This window comes from Anser cygnoides, chromosome 9 (assembly GCF_040182565.1).
Source record: "Anser cygnoides isolate HZ-2024a breed goose chromosome 9, Taihu_goose_T2T_genome, whole genome shotgun sequence".
NCBI classification, from domain to species: Eukaryota; Metazoa; Chordata; class Aves; order Anseriformes; family Anatidae; genus Anser; species Anser cygnoides.
Window position 1 is genome coordinate 2,161,913 of NC_089881.1, and position 20,671 is coordinate 2,182,583.

At 36.9% G+C, this 20,671-nt stretch overlaps 1 protein-coding gene across 5 annotated transcripts in view; it reads left to right on the forward strand.

The window, feature by feature from the left end:
• LOC136791438 (sodium/hydrogen exchanger 9-like) overlaps positions 1–20,671 on the forward strand; it is an 86,275-nt gene that overhangs the window by 36,771 nt on the left and 28,833 nt on the right. For 4 of the 5 annotated variants that reach the window (XM_067002352.1, XM_067002355.1, XM_067002356.1 and 1 more), the window contains one exon: positions 12,232–12,347. In XM_067002352.1, the coding sequence (XP_066858453.1) occupies positions 12,232–12,347 (116 nt within the window). Of the gene's footprint in view, positions 1–12,231; positions 12,348–17,081; positions 18,620–20,671 lie in introns of those variants that run through there. The other variant, XM_067002357.1, reaches the window with a different exon arrangement.

Genomic DNA, 20,671 nt, shown 5'->3' on the forward strand with positions numbered 1-20,671 from the left:
TGTGCTTAAAATATTCAACAGTTCTATCAAAAATATTTTATGTTTGAAAATTGCACTGTAAATTAAATGTCCATCTAGGATACCTGACAACCTCCACTTTAAGTATGGGTATGAGTTCTTCTTTTCTTTGTTCTTGAGCACTTTTATCACTATTTGCCTGAGCTAAACCAATAAAAACGCTAAAATGGTTTCCAACATTTCTTTATAGTTCATTTTATGCCCTATTTTACAGCAGATTATTCTCTAATCTAATTTGCATTATTTTGAAATCACAAACTGATCGTAATTATCTTTTGATGATAATACAAATTCATTTAAAGGGAACATCAGGTGCCCCAGTGAAAACCTGTTGTAACAGGTCCTCACAAACATAAGATCATAGGTTTTCTGTGTGTTGTTGGAAAATATTAAATGACATGATTTTCATGTTTTAAATGTAGTGTTTAGTATTTACACAATGTTGGGTTTGTTTGGTTTTTTTAAACGTGGGGCAAAAACATTGCTGTTTCAGAATCTTTTTCTTTTTTTTTTATTCTGAAATTTAGAGAACAGCTGAGATACTCATTAATTAATTCAGAGTGAATAATAGCCAGAAACATGCTGTCTTCCACACAGCTTGATAGCAGGTTACTATCTAGCAATTTTTCAATACTTGGAGAGAAAGTTCAAAACATTGTTGATTCTCACTTTCTTAACTCAAAATACTGCTTCATAGGAATTTCTGCTGAATCGGGCTTTTTAATTCCTTTTAATCATTGAGGTCCATGAGGTTTGAAGATTTCTCTTCAGTCTTTCATACTAACATTCTTAACTGTCTTGAAACCTGGTTTTGAAAGTAGGATTTTGCTGTTATGTGGAGTTCTGAAGAAATTTCCAATAAAATTTTTTTGACACAGGGAATGTTCTTGAGGTAAAAAAAAAGAAAAGACAAAATGATCCTCATTTCATCCCTCTGTCAATATAATAATGAGTTGATACTCAGTGATAGTAAAGATTAGCATTTTTGAAGCTGATCAAAGGTGAAGGAAACATATAAACTTTTGTTCTTGGTCTGTAGCTAATCTGTGATGCTTACTGCTATCAGACTGTGTTAAAGCCATGGATTTAGCAGAATCATTAATAAAATCAGACATTTATATTGATAATGAGATGGGATTAGGTCTTCACATTTCAGAATACAAAGCACCCATTCATCTAAGGAGTAGAAAGGAACTTCTCTTATAGAAAGCAATTTTGTTTGTCTGCAACAGGTTTTCCTGAACTTAGGAAAACTTTTCAATGTTTTGACCAAGCTAAATTCTTCAGGATATCAATACCTTCTAGGTATAGAAAGAATCTTGCATTTTATGATGGCGATAATAATGATTGATAATCATTGGAATAACTGCTTGGTGAACTGAATCAGTGCTGACCAAATGAATTAGCCAATTCATTAGTGAATCTCATTTACCCAACATCCTGACTTTCTGTTTTAGTTCATTATGTGAAAACAGTTGAGTAGTCTGAGAACTGAGAATTATTGACTTGAAATTATCATGTTTTCAACTCTTGTTGATAATACAGGAGTATCAAAAAAAAAAAATCTAAATCAAATTTTTATTATCCCTTCTGCAAACTAGGTATTTTCAGTCCTTCTGTTTTCATATGGAAGTCTCTTAGTGTTGCTAATATTTTTCCCAGAATTCTGCCAGCACTTGTATAACATCTGTTAATGGATTTCTAAAATAATTTACCATTATCATGTCTGGAAAATCATACATCTCGTTTTTTATTTTTTTTTTTTTTAACTGTCATTATTATATCTGTCTCAAAATATGTGTGTAATATTGTCAATTATCCAGTATTTATTGGAGGTTCTCTCAACAAATAATATGGAGCTAAGTAAATCTTGATGTAATGTTTAAATCTTTGTAGTGCAATAAAATATTCAGAGGCAGTATGTTTTGGACACAGTACAGTTGACAATGTTTCATGGCTCATTTGCCCAAGTAATTACGAGATTGTAGTCATCACTCAAAGATCAAGTGCAGCTTTTTCATTGCAAAGACACTCAGTTTTTTATCTATATAATGCAAAATGGCTGTGATTTAAATGGAGCTCAGGAACACAGGAATCCTGGAGTTGTGATACACTCATAACAGGAATATTTAAAAAGCATTAAATAATATTGTGCAGTTGTAAACTGAGGTGGATTGGTTGGTATGTCTTTAATGCAAAATGTTGTGAAACTGTAGTACAGAAAGGACTATTTGAAATCCAATCTGAAAAAGAGTGTTTTGTTTTGTTTTAGTATAACAACCTGAAATCCCATTTATTGACAGTTTGCAGCTATGTTTAGTGACCTCAGTTGACTTTTCAGCTCACACAGCTACACCCCTCACTTGGAAATCAATGCAAAGAATGAGTTAATAGATCATAAAGTCAAAATATTGGCAACATATGGTACTATTGCATCATTCTTCTATAAGGGGGAAAAAAAAAAGTTGTGGTGGTTTCCTAGTTAATTCTTAGACAGATTAATAGACAGACCATGACATAACCAAACAATAGTATATCAACTGATTTACATGTGGTGAAATATGCTTGAGGACAGCATTCAGTTGGGGCAGAATGAGATGAATGTGACTTACTTTGACTTACTTTTGCCACATTGTTAGCATTACTTAGGAAAATCTACAATTGCACCTTTAAATTTTGAACCTGAGCAAAATACATCTTAGTATCACAATAGACATTTTCCATGGTCAAAAACATTACAGGAGACTAACCAAAATACCGAAATGTAGCAAGTCTTTACTTTTTTGAGCAAGACTCCATAGGAGGGTTCTTTTAAACAAAGGCTCAGACATTCAGGTTTTCTGACCACTCACACATTCTGCATAGTCTCATTCAGGCCGTACCTAAAGCATCAAACACAAGTATGGTTGGGCTTTTCCTAAAGACAAAGGAAGCTTTGACTACTTTAGCCTACTCAGGCATAACAGCCTTGTGACTGGGTACAGACACAGTACCCACGGTAACCTCTGAGCTGCCCTCCTGCATGTAGACACCTTGCTGAAGCCCATGCTTGGATGTGATTGCATGTGTTTCAGGTGATCTGTCCTAGTTTTAGCATAAGTAAGGACAGTCCCTCTTTGGTCCTGTACTAATAAAGGGTGGTATAACACCTAAGATAAATATTTTGAATAATATGAATAATTTGAGTTTGAACTTTCTGTTACCAGTCATCCCCAAATTTATTCATATAATGAATGAGCTGCATTTTTTCATCCACATTCATTATCTGTTTGCCTGCCTATTTGAACAACTCCGAAGAGGCATTACTTTCCCAAAAGTCCAAGACGATAGGAATACCTAATGAGCTAAGATACCATGGTTACTGAATGCAACCTTTCTTACTCCCACCCACATACATCATCCTACCTCTGAGGTGTGTTTCTCTCCATTAGGCCTCCCCATCAAAACTTCTGAGTTAAGAGGGGAAACAGGAGATAATCTCTAACTAGTAAAAAAAATCACGCACATTGGAAAATGTTAAGCAAAAGCTCTTCTTACATCAGCTGATGTCCTGCTGGGGCAAAGCTGTGCTCATTTGAACAGTTGCTGTCAGGTCCATAGATACAAAATTATTTATATAGCAGTACTGATACTCAGCTGTTGAACAGTCATTGTACCTCAGGTAAACACATATGACATGTAAAGCCCATTTCTCTTCTGTTTTTCCATTTATTTGTATAACCAAAGGGGTTTTCTACGTGTGAAATTTACGCAGAACAGTTTAATATCAATTTATTATTGGTGCACTGTTACCTGAAACACTTCACTGAGGTCTTCTCTTGCTTTGATTAGTTACCAAGTGATTTACTGAAGAAAAACTCACGATAATAACCTTTCTAGTGACAAAACTGATTTAGAAGATGACAAAAAGAATATACTAGCACATAGAGCACTTTGAGATAATGAATCATTGTAGCAAAAACAATGATGTGAAACATTCCACTATACAGAAGTTATAGGAATATATTGGTGTGGTAGAAATAGAAAGCTTCTGAGCTTTCTAAAAGGAAATGAGTATAAAGGAATGAGTATTTCATTTTCATCACTACTATTTATGGCTTGCAGCATACATTTTAAATTCTGACTAGTGGCTCTTTTTATTAGTGTTGTGATATCAATCAGTCAACCACTATATTACTTCATACATGAGCAAGAATAACATCTTTCTTCTCCTTTGCCTATTGTTGATTTATTAATATTGCTATTCCTTGTGAAAAGAAAGAAATGCAACTCCTCATATTTTTTTTTTCATTTTTTAGCATGATTACAATCTATAGCTATGTATGTTCAACTGACTTCAGGCTACAAGATAACCATGTCTAGCATGCCTAGATAGAGTAAGATTCTTTGGAGAGTTAAAATATGAGATGAAAAATTCTCTGCAGATTAGAAAATCTATTTGGCTAGAAATCTTTAAATTGCAGGTCCCATTCATACATAGCACAACTGCACATCCACTTTCAATGTGGAATTACGTTTTTTTAAACCTTTAACACAGTGAAGACTTGAAGCAGTGAGATTCAGCAGTGATGTTGCACTGAATAAAAAAACTGAAGAAAATACTACTTCTGATAAAGTTATCATGCAGATGCGGCTGCCTGTATTGAGGATATGGTATGTATATTGTACATCTTCATTTAGCAGTTTCTGTTACATTCTAATTATGTTGCCTACAGATTTAAATTGAGAGTAGAGTCTTGTGGAACTGATAGGTTTTCCCTTTAGCTTGCATATGAAGATGCAGTTACTTACTAAAGAAGAAGCGTCCTGTAAACCGACCTGCCAATATGTATTTATTGCCATATTTTTTTCACTTTGTTGTAATGCAGAGGGCCAGGTACTGTGATGCTACATTATGCAAGCTGAGGATTTGGCCAGGACTTTTTAGTAATCAAGGCTCAATACAAGTTTTCTTTTCTGACTACACCGTTCAGGCTCATTTTTACCATGAGAGATTTGCAGGATTTATTTCAACTTGTATTTCTCTAACCTCATATGTGCCTAAGCTACCTAACACAAACACAGAATAATCTATACATTTGTGTAGCAGGCCAGGTCAGAGCCCAGAGACAGCACTGCTTCTTGGAGTCAGTCTCTGGAAATATGAGTGAGCATAATACCAATTTTCTTTTGTATTGGTTATGTTCTATAAATCATCTGCTGCATTGATGGGACAGTGTTGGGTAGTTTCTGTTGCTTTTTTTTTCCTTTTTTCTTCATTTCAACCCTTATGATTCTGCTGTTTCACCCTCTTGTTTTATATGCATTTGAGACTAGTAAAGGTGAACCATTTTTAGCCACAATATCAACAGCTGTTTGACAGTGATTCTACAAAAAGTTTTCTTCTGAACCAGCAAGCATCACTTTTGTGCTTTTTAAGTGAAGACAAAAACTTTAGGTGGAAGCAATTTATTTCCTTTTTGAAGGTCAAAAAGCACAAAACTAGGAGATGTGGTAGGGTTCTTCTGTTGTCTGTGGCAACCTCTGCCTGTCATTGTCACCTTTTCCCCTACTTTGTTCACTGTTCATGAATATATAGCCCTCTCAACAGTTCTTTGGGACATCCTGTGGTATTGCGTTCCCAGAAATGCTACTATCTTGGGTTGCTGTTTGCCAGCTGTGTTTAGGTATAGTATAGCCTTTTGTTAGCTTTTTAGATATCGGGTATGTCTCTTATGTAGCCTTTCTTGTCCAGCCATGTAGCTAAAATTCTTGCCAGGCTCTCATTTCCTGTCTTGATGATTCCAGTATCTTTTTCCTCATGCCTTGCCTCATGTAGCCTGACCCCATTTATGGCTATTCACAATGTTTCTGTTAAAATTGTTTTCCCAGCCCCTTGACAGCTTCTCCTTGAATCTTTCCTACAGCTTCCCCATTCTATTCCACATCAAACAGACCCTGCTTGTCTCCACTGTAAAACTACAAATTATTTCTCTTCTACTAGCTGTGTGTTGGATAGTGTTTCACTGTTAGAATTTTCTGACAAGAGCTTCCCAAAAAAAAAACCAAAGCAATTTCGGTATCTCTTCACAACACTTCTTAAAACCAGCTGTTGCTAAAGGAAACTCTTGTGAAAAACAGGCTTCTGTTCAGCTGCATCTACAGCTTTTCCTGAGCATTGAAATAGTTTCTTGTGTAGTCGTTACTCTAAAGTCTTTAGGAGAGGGCTCTTTTTCTAACTTTACATTTAAACAGCAGCTGGTTCAAAGATGTCCCAATCCCAGACTAGCCTTCCTAGAGAGCAGCTTTATAAATAAATCCTTTGGAAACTTTCAGCAGTACCCAGATAGCAATGTGCTCTCTGAATCCTTGAATTCTTGAAGGCACAGCAATAAAAGGTTAGTAGCAGCAGTAGTTACAGTGGTAGTTAAATACCTACACCTTTTAAATACAGATATTTGGCCCTCACTATCCATGAGGAAATGGTTGTCAACCTGCTACAACACTTGGATGTATGCAAGTCGATGGGGCCGGATGGGATCCACCCGAGGGTACTGAGCGAACTGGCGGAGGAGCTGGCCAAGCCACTTTCCATTATTTACCGGCAGTCCTGGCTATCAGGGGAGGTCCCAGTCGACTGGCGGCTAGCAAACGTGACGCCCATCTACAAGAAGGGCCAGAGGGTAGACCCGGGGAACTATAGGCCTGTTAGCTTGACCTCAGTGCCAGCGAAGCTCATGGAGCAGATTATCTGTGATAATCTGATTATCTGATGTGTCATCACGCGGCACTTGCAGGGCAACCAGGCGATCAGGCCCAGTCAGCATGGGTTTATGAAAGGTAGGTCCTGCTTGACGAACCTGATCTCCTTCTATGACCAAGTGACACGCTTGGTGGATGAGGGGAAGGCTGTGGATGTGATCTACCTTGACTTCAGTAAGGCTTGTGACACCGTTTCCCACAACATTCTCCTCAAGAAACTGGCTGCTCGTGGCTTGGAGTGGCGTACGCTTTGTTGGGTTAAAAACTGGCTGGATGGCTGGGCCCAAAGAGTTGTGGTGAATGGAGCCAAATCCAGTTGGAGGCCGCTTACTAGTGGAGTCCCCCAGGGCTCAGTGCTGGGGCCGGTCCTCTTTAATATCTTTATCGATGACCTGGATGAGGGGATCGAGTGCACCCTCAGTAAGTTTGCAGATGACACCAAGTTAGGCGCGTGTGTCGATCTGCTCGAGGGAAGGAAGGCTCTGCAGGAGGGTCTGGATAGGCTGGACCGATGGGCTGAGGTCAACTGCATGAAGTTCAACAAGGCCAAGTGCCGGGTCCTGCACCTGGGGCGTAACAACCCCAAGCAGCGCTACAGGCTGGGAGATGAGTGGTTGGAAAGCTGCCTGGCTGAGAAGGACCTCGGAGTACTGGTTGATAGGCAGCTGAATATGAGCCAGCAGTGTGCTCAGGTGGCCAAGAAGGCCAACAGCATCCTGGCTTGCATAAGAAGCAGTGTGGCCAGCAGGTCTAGGGAGGTGATTGTCCCCCTGTACTCGGCTCTGGTGAGGCCGCACCTCGAGTACTGTGTTCAGTTTTGGGCCCCTCGCTACAAGAAGGACATGGAGGTGCTCGAGAGAGTCCAGAGAAGGGCAACGAAGCTGGTGAGGGGTCTGGAGAACAAGTCTTACGAGGAGTGGCTGAGGGAGCTGGGGTTGTTTAGCCTGGAGAAGAGGAGGCTCAGGGGAGACCTCATCGCTCTCTATAGGTACCTAAAAGGAGGCTGTAGAGAGGTGGGGGTTGGTCTATTCTCCCACGTGCCTGGTGACAGGACGAGGGGGAATGGGCTAAAGTTGCGCCAGGGGAGGTTTAGGTTGGATGTTAGGAAGAACTTCTTTACTGAAAGGGTTGTTAGGCATTGGAATGGGCTGCCCAGGGAGGTGGTTGATTCACCATCCCTGGAGGTCTTTAAAAGACGTTTAGATGTAGCCCTTAGTGATATGGTTTAGTGTAGGACTTGTTAGTGTTAGGACAGAGGTTGGACTAGATGATCTTGGAGGTCTCTTCCAACCTAGACGATTCTGTGATTCTGTGATTCTGTGATATTCTTCCCCCTTTATTCACACGAGTTTAAATATGGTCCGACTTCTAAATAAGCAAGGGTGGTCAGATGCTCAGAACCACTGATGCCATGTGGGATTGTTCTAGTTCTTTGGTATTTGTTTACTTAGATATTTAAAAAAAAAATTTTTTTTTTTTTGGTCAGTCTGAAGTTTATTTTGTGTTCTATTGAAATTCCATGTGGTCTACTTGTTTATTCATACCAGAAATACTGATAGTAAAAGCTCAGTTTCCCAGAAAACAATTCAAGTCAAATACTTATATGGTGTCTCCTCTACTGTGCAATGACAGTATCGTATGTAGCATTTTTTAGAGATGAGGCACTTTGTATGTGCCAGACTTGCATCATCTGGAAAATTCTGAATTCTCCTGTGTTTCATTACATTACTGTTTTTTCCTTTTTCTGTTAAAGGTGCAAAATACTTGCTCTGGCTTGATGTGCTCCTCCCCATGCTTTCAATAAAAATTACGTTTGTGTAGAAAATGTCAGCTTTTCTACAGCACAGCTAATCTGAGTTTTATTCTCCTATTGTATTCCTTGATTAATATTCCAAATCCCTGACCAAATCAGTTATTCACAAATATTGCTTGCATTAGTGAACTAGCACCAACGAGTCCATCTGACGTCTTCAGTAACTATTTATTACTAATCTGTTTACTTGGCATTTTTTTCTAAAATATAATGTTTCTAATCATCTAGTTTCTGGTCATACATGGAAATTGTTGAATTTGCATATTTATTCATGATAAGAAGCAACCCAAAATAAGTTCCTGCTATGTATTGATTGCACATAGTTCCTTAAATAGCCGTATATTCCTAGATCCAAAACAGACATGGTGAGAGACACTTTTTCACCTAGCAAAATCCACAGCTTCAAGTTACCTAAACAAAGCTGGAGGGGTAGAGCAGAAAAGAAGTAGACATCGAAGTGTAGCCTCACACTCAGACTTCCCTCACACAGGATGAGGACCCAGATCACCAGTTACCACATCACACTTTCACATTCATGCACTTTTCAGCTAACTAATTTAATGAATAATGGCTAATGATAAGCAAGGTGGAGCAGATTTTAGGCATGGGGAACTTAGAGTCTCTCTTTGGCAAGTTAGTATTTAGGAAAAATGAAGGTGTTTCATTGGGATTCATGTGCTGCTGTCATTGGGGTATGCTTTGCTCCTTGGGTTTCCACTAAGAACAGCTATGTTGTGCAGTACTGTATTGATGTTTAATAGCACTATAGTTAGGAGCTCAAGTATCCAGCTGAGATCCAACTTTTAAATATACATTGGAAAAGTCACAATTCATTATTAACTATTACTCTAATGAGATTTGTTGTTAACATTTCTCATAGGTAAATTGCTTTATTATTTAAATTTGACTATACTAGACTGTGTCACCTAAATATTCTTGGTCAGTGAATAAATGATAAAGCCAGGCTGGCATTTTTTATTAATAAAAAATAACAAGCTGGAATACACAGTGCTAGAGCCTGATCTCATTTTTAGCACTCAAAATTGCTTTAGTTGTGCTCCATATGAAATCAGATCCTTTTCTCAGTTTCATAGGTTAGAACAAAGAAAAATTCCACCTAAATCACAGGAGTTACTATGCATTTTAATTTAAAATGTAAATTAAAAAAAAAAAAAAAACTAAACACATGACATGCTCAGCTTGTGATATTTCTAAAGAAATACAATCCATTAAAATTGAAATTTTTAATCAGATGTGTGAGTCTATCCTGTGTTATGAAGAATTTATTAAATGATTTTTTCCAAGAGCAAACTCTCAGCTGGTATGAACTGCCATAGTTCCATTAATTTTACAAACAGCAGAGAATTTACTCCAGTTCAGAACTGCCCTTTGATTTCCACTTTTCAAAATAGCCTCTAAGATGAACTTTTTTGTGTAGTTTGGAGAGGATGACAAGAAACTGAATTTGGAGATGAGGAGAAAGTGACAATTGAAGATGAAAGAAATTAGTTCTGTTTCAAAGTAATTCTAAGATATTTTAAAGTTATATTAAGTTAAGTAGGCTTTTTTGCATTTTGTATGGCTGTATCCATTAAGAAATTACTCTCATAAATGATGATTAATGATCACTTTGAATAATGTATTGCCTTCATTAAAAATCTACAGCTTTTGAAGAAAGATAAACCAATGTGTTTGAAAAATTAATTCACAATATGAAATGATTTGTGTACGTGTTTTCATATGTGCTCAGTGGTACAAGTACAGGTTCTTGAGGTTTATTTAAGCCAGCAGTTTCTCACACAATCCAAATCCTTGCCTGCACTTAATTGGGTTTATATTCAAAAAATCAGACCTTTGCCACTGTAGCATTATCAAAATGGATTAAATACCTCTCGAATTAAAAAAGAATACTAAGACAAAGAGAAGCTTAACCTCTCAGTGATTAGCATCATTGTTTAGTCCAATCTTCAGTTTTATTTCCCTTTCCTGTGCAGCCAAGAACTGAATAGTATGTGAATGAAGACCAGGCTCCCTAAGTCTCCTACCGTACTAAGCTTTATGGCAAACTTAGACCTCCTATGTCAGTAAAGGACTCCTGACACCTGAATCCAAGCTTGTCCAGTTCATCTACAACTCTGTACTGTGACAGACATACTGTGAATACTTATTATTGTATAAGAAACAATGCTAAAGTCCAGAATGATTACTCCAGTAGGTATTTAAAGAATTATCAGGACTAAATATGCCAGACAGTCAAATCTTAATTTTAATTATTATTTTAAAGTATTTTAACTGAATCAGAAGAATATCCCTGATCAAAACTGTGAGTAGCTTCAGGCAATTATTTCTAAAAGACACTTATATGTTAACCTCAATTACTGCTGACATTTGAGAAAATTGCAAATCAGCACTGAAGAACTCTTTCCTAAAAACATACATATTTGTGCTGGGGATAAAAAGACTATCTTCATTACAGGGTCTTGAATTGTTGTTGTCTGGGAACAGAGAAAATGTGCGCTCATCACTCAGGAAAACCCACAGATGGATAAATTGTTTTAGTACAATTTGGGATTAACTAGGTAGCTGATGTAAATACATACATATATATTTCCAACTATCACAAATTCTGTGGTGACCTATCTGTTTCCCTCTTAATTTAATTGGTTTAGTGTACTACAGCTAAAATATACAGCTTGGTGAGGTACTGAAAACAATTTGTAATTAACTTTCAGGCTGTTGGTTTTTTTTGTTTGGTTGTTTGGTTTTTTTAGCACTTATCTGTCACTCAGATCTTCTGTATTCATGTGACTTCAGAAACTTCTAAGGAATACAGCTGAGGACAAAACGTAGCTGAATACGTGGATGCATGTTACTCTGTTTAAATAATTTTTTAAAATGTGTAGATAGAAGAGCACAGCTGTTAACTTGTGTGTTGTTTGTGGAAAAGGTATTGAATGGATTTTTTTCACTATTAATTGGATTGGAATTGCATGAATTTTTTAAAAAATCTACTACAGGTTGTAACAGCAAGCAAATTCATTTTTTCAAGATATTTCAAGAATCTTCTTAGAATACACATCCCTGATATTATTACCTAATTATTTAACCAATGATTTTCTGTGAAATTACTGAAGATTTATCGATGCATTTTAAAGTGTGACCTTGTTGCCTCACTGTCATTTTGAGTTGTTCAATGGCTGTCTCATTTAGAGACATCACCTGGAATGTTGAATGCAACTAAAATTTAAAAGCTGATAATAATTTCATTTAGAAATATTAGAACAAGCCACATAGCTGATTGTAGAACTGTCTTTATGTAAAGTTTCTACAATGTTAGTCGAATTAGTCTTCTTAAGCTTATATTGTCTTTCCTTCTGAAAAATAAACAGCTTTAAAAAATAAACGGTATTGCCCTCTGACAACAGCAGATGGCAATTATTCAGAAAAGTCTTTGCATTTGGATTATCTATAAAGTTTGACACAATACTTGAATAGTTGAATAGGAAATAGGATTTTTATGACAGCAGTTTATGATCAGTATTCATACAGTATGTTTATTTAAAAGAAGCTGAAGAGAACAAGAAACTGCTTAGTATGGTGAAATATGCATAAGTGTTATATACTGTGTCTTAATGACTGTCTTTTCTTTCCTCTGACAGGTTGATAATGTATGGTTTTGTGAAGGCCATGGTACACATTGGCCAGTTAAAAGCATGGGAATTCCACTTCACTGACTGTTTATTTTTTGGATCACTGATGTCTGCCACAGATCCAGGTAACAATTTAAAATAATGTATTTTTTTCAAAAGTCAGAAGAGTAAATAAAAATATGTCTGTATGTGCCATAAAAATGTTGAGTGTCTGTTCTCGATTTTGATTCTCATAGCTTTAAATGTCTGATATTCTGATTATCATACGTCAAATTGCCTCCAGAGATCCCCTGCGTAAATTTTACCTGTGTTAATCTTACAAACTTTACAAATGAAGTTGCTGAAGAGATTGGAATAATGTTCGCCAGCCCCCGGGACACCTGACTGTTTATTGCTAATATGAGAACTTCTGTAAGCCTTAAACCTTATGGTTAATTAATGTAGACATTCACAGAAACAGAGAAAATCCTGAGTTAGAAGGGACCCGCAAGGATCATCGAGCCTGCCACTCTGCTCCCCTCGTGAGGAGGCTGCAGGCTGCCATGAGGCCTCCCCTCAGTCTCTTCTTCTCTGAGCTGAACAAACAAAGTGACTTCAGACACTCCTCATACATCTTCCGCTCTAGACCCTTCACCATCTTTGTTACCCTTCTTCCTATGCCCTCTAACATTTCTATATCCTCCTTAATATTGTGGTGCCCAAAACTGCACACAGTACTGGAGGTTGAGGCCACACCTGTGCAGAGTAGATCAGGTCACTTCCCTCAGCCAGCCAGCCATGCCGTGCCCAACGCACCTCAGGCTATGGTTGGCCCTTTTGGCTGCCAGGGCACACTGCTGGCTTAAATTCAATTTGCAATCAACCAGGAGCTGCAGATCCTTTCTCTTGTCCCCCAGCCTGCATGTGTATTCAGGATTGCCACACCCCAGGTACACTTGCTCTTTTTAAATTTCATACAGATGGTGAGTGCCCAGCCCTCTAGTTTGTCAAGATCTTTCTGCAAAGCCTCTCTACCCTTGAGGGAGTCAACAGCACCTCCTAATTTAGTATCCTCTACAAACTTACTTAGTATGCATTTGAGTCCTGCATCCAGATCATTTATAAAATGTGTGATCTAACCTAGTTTAAAGATATGGGGAACTAGCTTTCAGATATGGCCATATAAATATAGTTTATAAGGTATCAATTTAGAATTTGAATGCAGTGTTGCATGGTAAATACAATTCTGAAAAGATCGGTACCAATATGTTGACCTGAACTTGCAGATGTGAGGTTTAAAGCCTACAGTTACAGTAAATACCCAAGTGTGGGAGAAACAGATTCAGTGGAATTCAGTCATAAAGTTACAGAATTGTGTATATCTGAAGGGACCTCTGGAGTATTTCCTATCCAACTTAATAATTAAAACAGGGCTAACCTCAAAGTTATTCACAGACTTAGCAAGTTTTTGTTACATTGACTATGTTCACAGTAAGACTATTCTGGTATCAAAATAGTGGTTTTGCATCTATGGAAAAACTGTGAAGGAGGAGGTGAAAAGAGAATTTGTTGATATCCTAACTACAATACCATGTAAAAGACAAAGTGCAAAATATGGAAAGGTACACTGGATTTTTGCAAAATTTTCAGTTGAGTGGTTACAGGAAAGAGAACAAAAAGCATTTCACGATGCACATGACATGCTGTGTTAGTGCTAATACCCCTGACAAGCTTCTCTGAGAAACATATGAATAAGTCTTTCAAATTCTTGGCTATTAAAAGGAGTGATAAAAAGAAACATTGTTCCACAAATTTGTTCCATTCTTTAAATGAAACCTGAATATTTAACAAAAGACTTTGAGAGCTTGTGATTTATCATTCTGATGGCTTAAAAATATGGTGTAAAACAATTTATTTCAACAAAACCTGTTGTTGCAAGATTGCTGTAAAAGCTGCATCAAATTGTTATTCTCAAATTAAGCCAGCATCCAATATGCTGCCACTTATAAAATCCCCCAACTACTTTAATAAGGTTCAGCACATGATCAGAGCCTATCCTCAGAACAAGAGAACAACACAGAAACTAAAAGCACAAATTAAACATAAGAAAAATAATTGCATATGGAATAAAAGGTTGCTTAAAGCTTCCAAGTACATTTCTTGATTGTGCTATGAATAGTTTCGTAGTTGGCTTAGTTTCTTTTCCCATTTTCCATTCCAATACTATTTAGTTACACAAATGAAAATGCTGATTTACAAGGCGATATACACATAAGACAAACACTGTGATTTTGATTACAATAGTGTTAAATCACCACTGAATAATCTGGCAAAGTTGGGGGGGAGGGGGGGTGGGATGGAGAGAACTTCCTCTTTCACTGGAAGGAATAAGAAATGACAAGGATTACTTTACTGCAGTTGTGAAAACTTTTAGTGGGACAAACTGTCATCTATCAATGCTGTTGGTAATTACTCTTCTGCTTATATAGAGTACCTGTGTATGTCCAAGGTTTGTTTGAATGTTCAGTCTTGCTCCTTCTGTTATCTAAGCTGTTAGATGTTTTACTGATCTAATCTAATTTCAGTCCCCCAAAGGATTAGAGAATTTTACATTAAATTTTTGCTTAATTTAATGATAGACATTGCTGAAAATATTTCACTGTCCTGTAGGATTTGCTAGTGAATTATAATCTCAAGCCATGCAAAGAGCTCAAAGGAATTCCAAAATCAGTGAAAACACAATCCTCTGAAGGACTGATAGATCATATAAAGCATATAAAATAATCAGTTTTATATGTGATTTTACATTTGATATCTAGCTTTAAAAGAGAGAAATCTCTGGTGAAATGTTGTTGGTGTTGTAGAATAGAAAAATAAATTACTGTCCTAGTATGAAATAAGAAATTCTTGTCAGATATGCTACCTGATTTTTCATTTAATTTTTCACTGTGTAGGATTATAAACTCATTCCAAAACCAGTTTTAATTTCCCTTGGTTATGAAAAGCAATTAAGTCTCAAAAGATGTTAAAAACCGATCTGTTGACTCAACAGAAGTTGTTTTGATTGAGTTCCTTATTTGTAATACTAAAGATGACTTGTAGATGTTTACATGTTAAATGAAGAATTTTACTACCAGGGCAGTAAATAAATATGTGCCATTTAGAAGTTCCTTATATTGTTAGGAAAAAGGAAATAACACCATAGCACTCTCTAGGTGAGCATTTAAAGATCTTCATATAGAGATTTTGGCATAAAATTAATTCAGAAAAATTTCAACAATATTCCATAGGTTCCCTTCTATAGAAAATTGCATTTGAACTAAAATTTAGAAATTAAATTATGATTGTTTATACTTGGGACTGTATTTGAGATTCCTTTATCTACTTCCCAATAAAGATGAATTATCACAAGCTGATATAGAAACCATTATTACACCAAACGTTGAACTAAAAAGAAAAATTAAAAAGAGAAAATCCTTTGAGTGTTACAGTTTAAGAATCTTAGCTCCCTAAAATATTTAGTTATGTTTCTACATTTTGCTTTATAGAAGCTCTCAGATCTCCGGTAAAAAAAAAAAAAAAAAAAAAGGAAACTTTATTGGACAGACAGGTTGTTTTCAAGTGAATCAATCACTTTACAAGAAATATCTCTTTCCAATAATTTATTCATTATTGACAGAAAAAGCTTCTCATTTCAAGACATCAGGTGAGAACTTTAATTTTTAAGAAGTAATATTTTAAAACATCACCAAATTCTCTCTTCGTTAGTCTTCGATTTTAAACATCAGACCAGTATCTTTCAATCTGATCAACAGATATCATTTATCATGTATTTGGGGAAATCATGTCTTCTCATTAGTCAATCTATGTAAAACAGCACAGACTTGTTTCACTGTTTTCACTGTTGAAAGTGTTTCCCTTGTTTTAGTACTACATTATGATTTCTGATATAACCTATCTCTGGAGGCTGGAAGTTTTTTTGTTGTGATGCATTAAAAAGGGACAGAGCAGTTGTTCATGCCTGTGTTCTGGTGCACATGTCATTCATCAAGAGCACCAAAGAGGCTGTGGAAAAGGGGCTGGAGTGGAGAATAGAGCCCTAACTCTAGGTCTCTGGGCACAGAGACTTGCAAAATGAAACTGCCTCATGTGTGAGCATGGATAAGGATATCTGGCATCAACTGTCTTGTGTTGCTGAAAGGCAGACACAACAATAAGTCCCAGGAACAGGCTGCTTCAGGGTACCAGTAGCTGTAATGGAATAATGTGAATGACAGAACAAAACTGGCACATGAACTAAAAGATTTGACCTCTGCCTTAGCCACCAAAAAATAATAGGAAAGTATAGCTTTGGCAGTTTGTCATAGCTGTTGTTATTAACACATTTTGTGCAATGACCTTCCAATCCAGAGACATTTCATGTATCTTTAGCACTTATTTTTTTAACTTTTGACATTTCAAGCATAGAAAACAGATTTACCTTCACAAGGTTTGCTGAAGCACAGCTATTTCTGAGCTATATGAACTCCCTTACCTTTGGTCATATTGGTAATCACAAGGCTCTTTTCTATTTGAAGTTACTATGGTTACAGCTGAACCTAAGATGTGAGTTGCACTGCTGCTGTTATTGATAAAATTGGATATTTATCAGAAAGAGCAGTTCCTGTTTCTCATAAAATCAGAGGATTTTGCATTAAAAAGCACAGTTTATAAATACAGCAGAGTAATACATTTTTGCACTGGTTCTATAGGCCTGTTTATATGCATGTTTTTAATTAAAATATTTTTTCTTTCTCCTTATACACCCCTGATCTACTCTGTGAGTGGTGTTTATTAGGGAAAAGAGTCTATAATTAAAATTGGAATTGTTATTTTTAAAGAAAAATTGATGGAAAACATAAGTGAGACTTCTTTCATCGGATTTACATTACATTTGATACTGAACTCCTAAGAGCCCATGAGTTATGAAGGCTATTAATTGTTCTAGTCAGAATATTAAGGTAAGATAAAACCAGTAATTTATATAATGGTTGCATTTATTTTCTGAGTTTCCTTGTTCTTTTCAAACACAACAGCAAAGAAGTATTGGATACAGTTAGCTTATGGATTGTTGAAGTTTGCTGATATTTCAGTTATACATTTTCAATTATCCTTTTTACAGCAATTAAGATCAAGTCAATTTTTTTCTATATCTGTCAAAAGATATCTTTCACAGACCAGCTCCATGGACACCAGTTCTGACTTGGATACAATCAAAATCACGCTATGCTTAGAATCTAACAGATGTTCCCTCAGTCCAGGAAGTCAAGGAAGAAGAGAATCAGATTTCTCTTGGCACAAGTACTGAGAAAATCTTAGATGCTTCATTATTTCAGGCTTCCCACCACTGATTCTTTTAATGAATTTCACTACCTTTTCTGAGTCAGGAGCTCTGTTACACGTATTTTTTTTGTTTTGTTTATTTCTATTTGTGGGAGTTTTCTACTGCCACAAAAAAATGTTTGCTGTCCCCAAATTACCAACACTTCTGTTTAGTTCTTTACCTGTCTCTATCTCTGTCCTCGTATGCTTAGATTGAAATAAGAGCTTAAGAGTCACTGTGTAGTTTAAGGAAATGTAGTTTAGTATTTTTTTAATACGCACTATCACACTGTATCTAATGAATTATACCAGTCTTTAAGAAGTTTACCACACAAAAATTAAGTCCTACCTACTGTGCCTTCAGAAATCTAGGGAGGCCATACTGCAATGTAGTATCTAAAGACTATAAACTTTACTTAAATGTAAATCTTCCCACAGATTAGATGTCACAGATTACTGTGATATGATGGTAAATGCTGAATCTTTAAATTTGTTCTCTTTTAAAGTCGTCCATCAGACAAAACATAGTGTGACTATTTCGGACAACAATGACTATTCACAAAGTATTCTTCTATCCGGAGAGTAATTCCATTTTTTTTCTCCCTTAGTTCAGTGTCATGTCCTTTTTAATGTGCCCGTTCTCACGTGTATCCATAGATTCTCATAAGCAATAAAAGCAAATGTGATCTTGAATAAATGACTATATGGTTTTGGCAAAAAAATGTAAATGTTTTACTGAATTCTTACATGGGATGGATGTGCTAAAGGTTCTGCTGCTCTCTGTTCTTGTGCAGATACCATTTAACATTTTCATTAATGAGTTGGCTAATGCAATAGAGGATGCTTCTTTAACATATAATAATATGCTGAGAGGAGATAGCAAGCACTTTGAAAAACAGGATTAGAATTCAACTTAATCCTTGCAATAGTTTAAAATCAACAAGGATAAATGCTACAGTTAGGAATAGTCATCTTAATAGATAGAAGCTAAGAAATTGGCATTTACTGCTGAAAAGGATTTCAAGTTTACAACCTGAAAATGAGTCATCAGGACTAATAACTAAAATGGGGGGGGGGGGGGGGGGGGGGAGGAAAACAGTTTCAGTTTCATAAACATATTCTACAGCATCATTTCACTCTATTTCTTGACAGCAAGCATCAGCTACAGTAACTGGATAGGGTTATGAGCACTGTATTTCAAGAAAGATACCAAGTGATTAGAAAATGTTCGGAGTTTTTTTTTAGCTAGTATTCAAAGGGATAGAAAATATTTTTGAAAGGAGATGATCGGAGGAAGCAAGTCAGTTTAGAGAGGATATATCTGAAATGAATCTTTGAATAGGAAAAATGTTGCTGAAAGAAAGAAAAAGTCAATAAATATGCCAAATTATTTGTGTCTCATTAGGTTAGGAATGGAAATTACAGACTTGAAGAGTAGGAGGGGAAATATAGGTTAGACATTCAGGAATAATTGCATTTATAAACTGAAGAGTGGATTAGTTTCCCTGGGATTTGTGAAACCAGAAACACTTCAGTTCTTTAAAAACAGATCAGATAAATATGTGTCATCAGTGATGACACGTATCACTGATAGCCTATAGTGTCTTGGGCTGGGGGGGGAGGGGGGGGGTTAAGGACAGAGTGGATACTGGTAGTGGTCTTCCTCCAGAGACCAAGATTCTTCAGCAAGGGACAGAAAATGCTGAAAAGAAGATCCAGTAACCTCCAATGGGAGTGGGAGAGACATACAAAATGGAAGATACTTCCAAAGAAGTGGGTGAACTAGTTGAGTCTTTCACAGAGGAGGCAAGTGGCGCGTTATTGTGTTGATTGCTTTATTATTTTGCTTTCATTCAAAAAGATCTGAAACCAGATTTGGGGAATAGAGTTCAGAGAGTAAGAGAATATGCTTGTTACATAAAAGAAAAGGTGTTTTTGTAGGAGGCAAGAGGAAGGAGAGGAATATGTAGGCATCTGTCTAATTAGCTTGGTCTACTCTACTTAAATACCAACAGTATCTTGGACTTTGATTACTGTTCTGTTTCCCTTCTATCATTTCTAGAGGGAGTATTAGTGCAAGCCCAAAGTATTATGCTAATAAGCAAAAGCTGGAAGTGGCAAAGAGTTTTAGAAAACTGGTCTGTTGTTATGCCATCAAAGAATGTGAGACTAAATTGGGTGCACATTTAGCACATTTAGGCAGCATTGCCTCATCAAGCAAAAAAAAAAAAAAAAAAAAAGAGAGAGAGAGATATTCATAGAATCATAGAATATCCCAAGTTGGAAGGGACCCACAAGGATGATCAAGTCCAACTCCTGGCTCCACACAGGACTGCTTAAAAATTAAACCATATGTCTGAAGAGTGTTGCCTAAATGTTTCTTGAACTCCAGCAGGCTCAGTGCTGTGACCATTTCCCTGGGGAGCCTGTCCCAGCGCCCGACCATGCTCTGGGTGAAGAACATTTCCCTAACACCCAGCCTGACCCTCCCCTGTCCCAGCTCCATGCCGTTCCCTCGGGTCCTGTCGCTGTCCCCAGAGAGCAGAGCTCAGCGCCTGCCCCTCCGCTCCCCTTGTGAGGGAGCTGCAGGCCGCCATGAGGCCTCCCCTCAGCCTGCTCTGCTCTGGGCTGAACAAACCAAGGGACTTCAGACATTCATACATCTTCCCCTCTAGACCCTTCACCATCTTTGTTGCCTTCCTTTATATGTCCTCTAATATTTTTATGTCCTTCTTATATTGCGGTGCCCAGAACTGTACGCAGTACTGGAGATGAGGCCGCACCAGCACAGAGTAGAGTCGGAGTATTGGTGAACCAAGAAAATATCCTTGCCGATAAAGGTTATTCCTATACCTTAGAGCTGTTCTGAGGAAATAACTCTTTTCCTGGTTTAAGGTGTAATCATAGTAGGTCTAGATGGGTGAGTTTATCATGATTGTGAAATAAGCTAGTTCATTTAAATATAGCTATATCAGCAAATGTTTATCCACACATATCTCTTAAATTGCCTTCTGTAGAATAACACTTCCAGAATTCTTCAAAGATAACACATCAACAGAGATCACTGTGACATAAAATCCCACAGAAGAACTGACAATCTGTTTTAGGT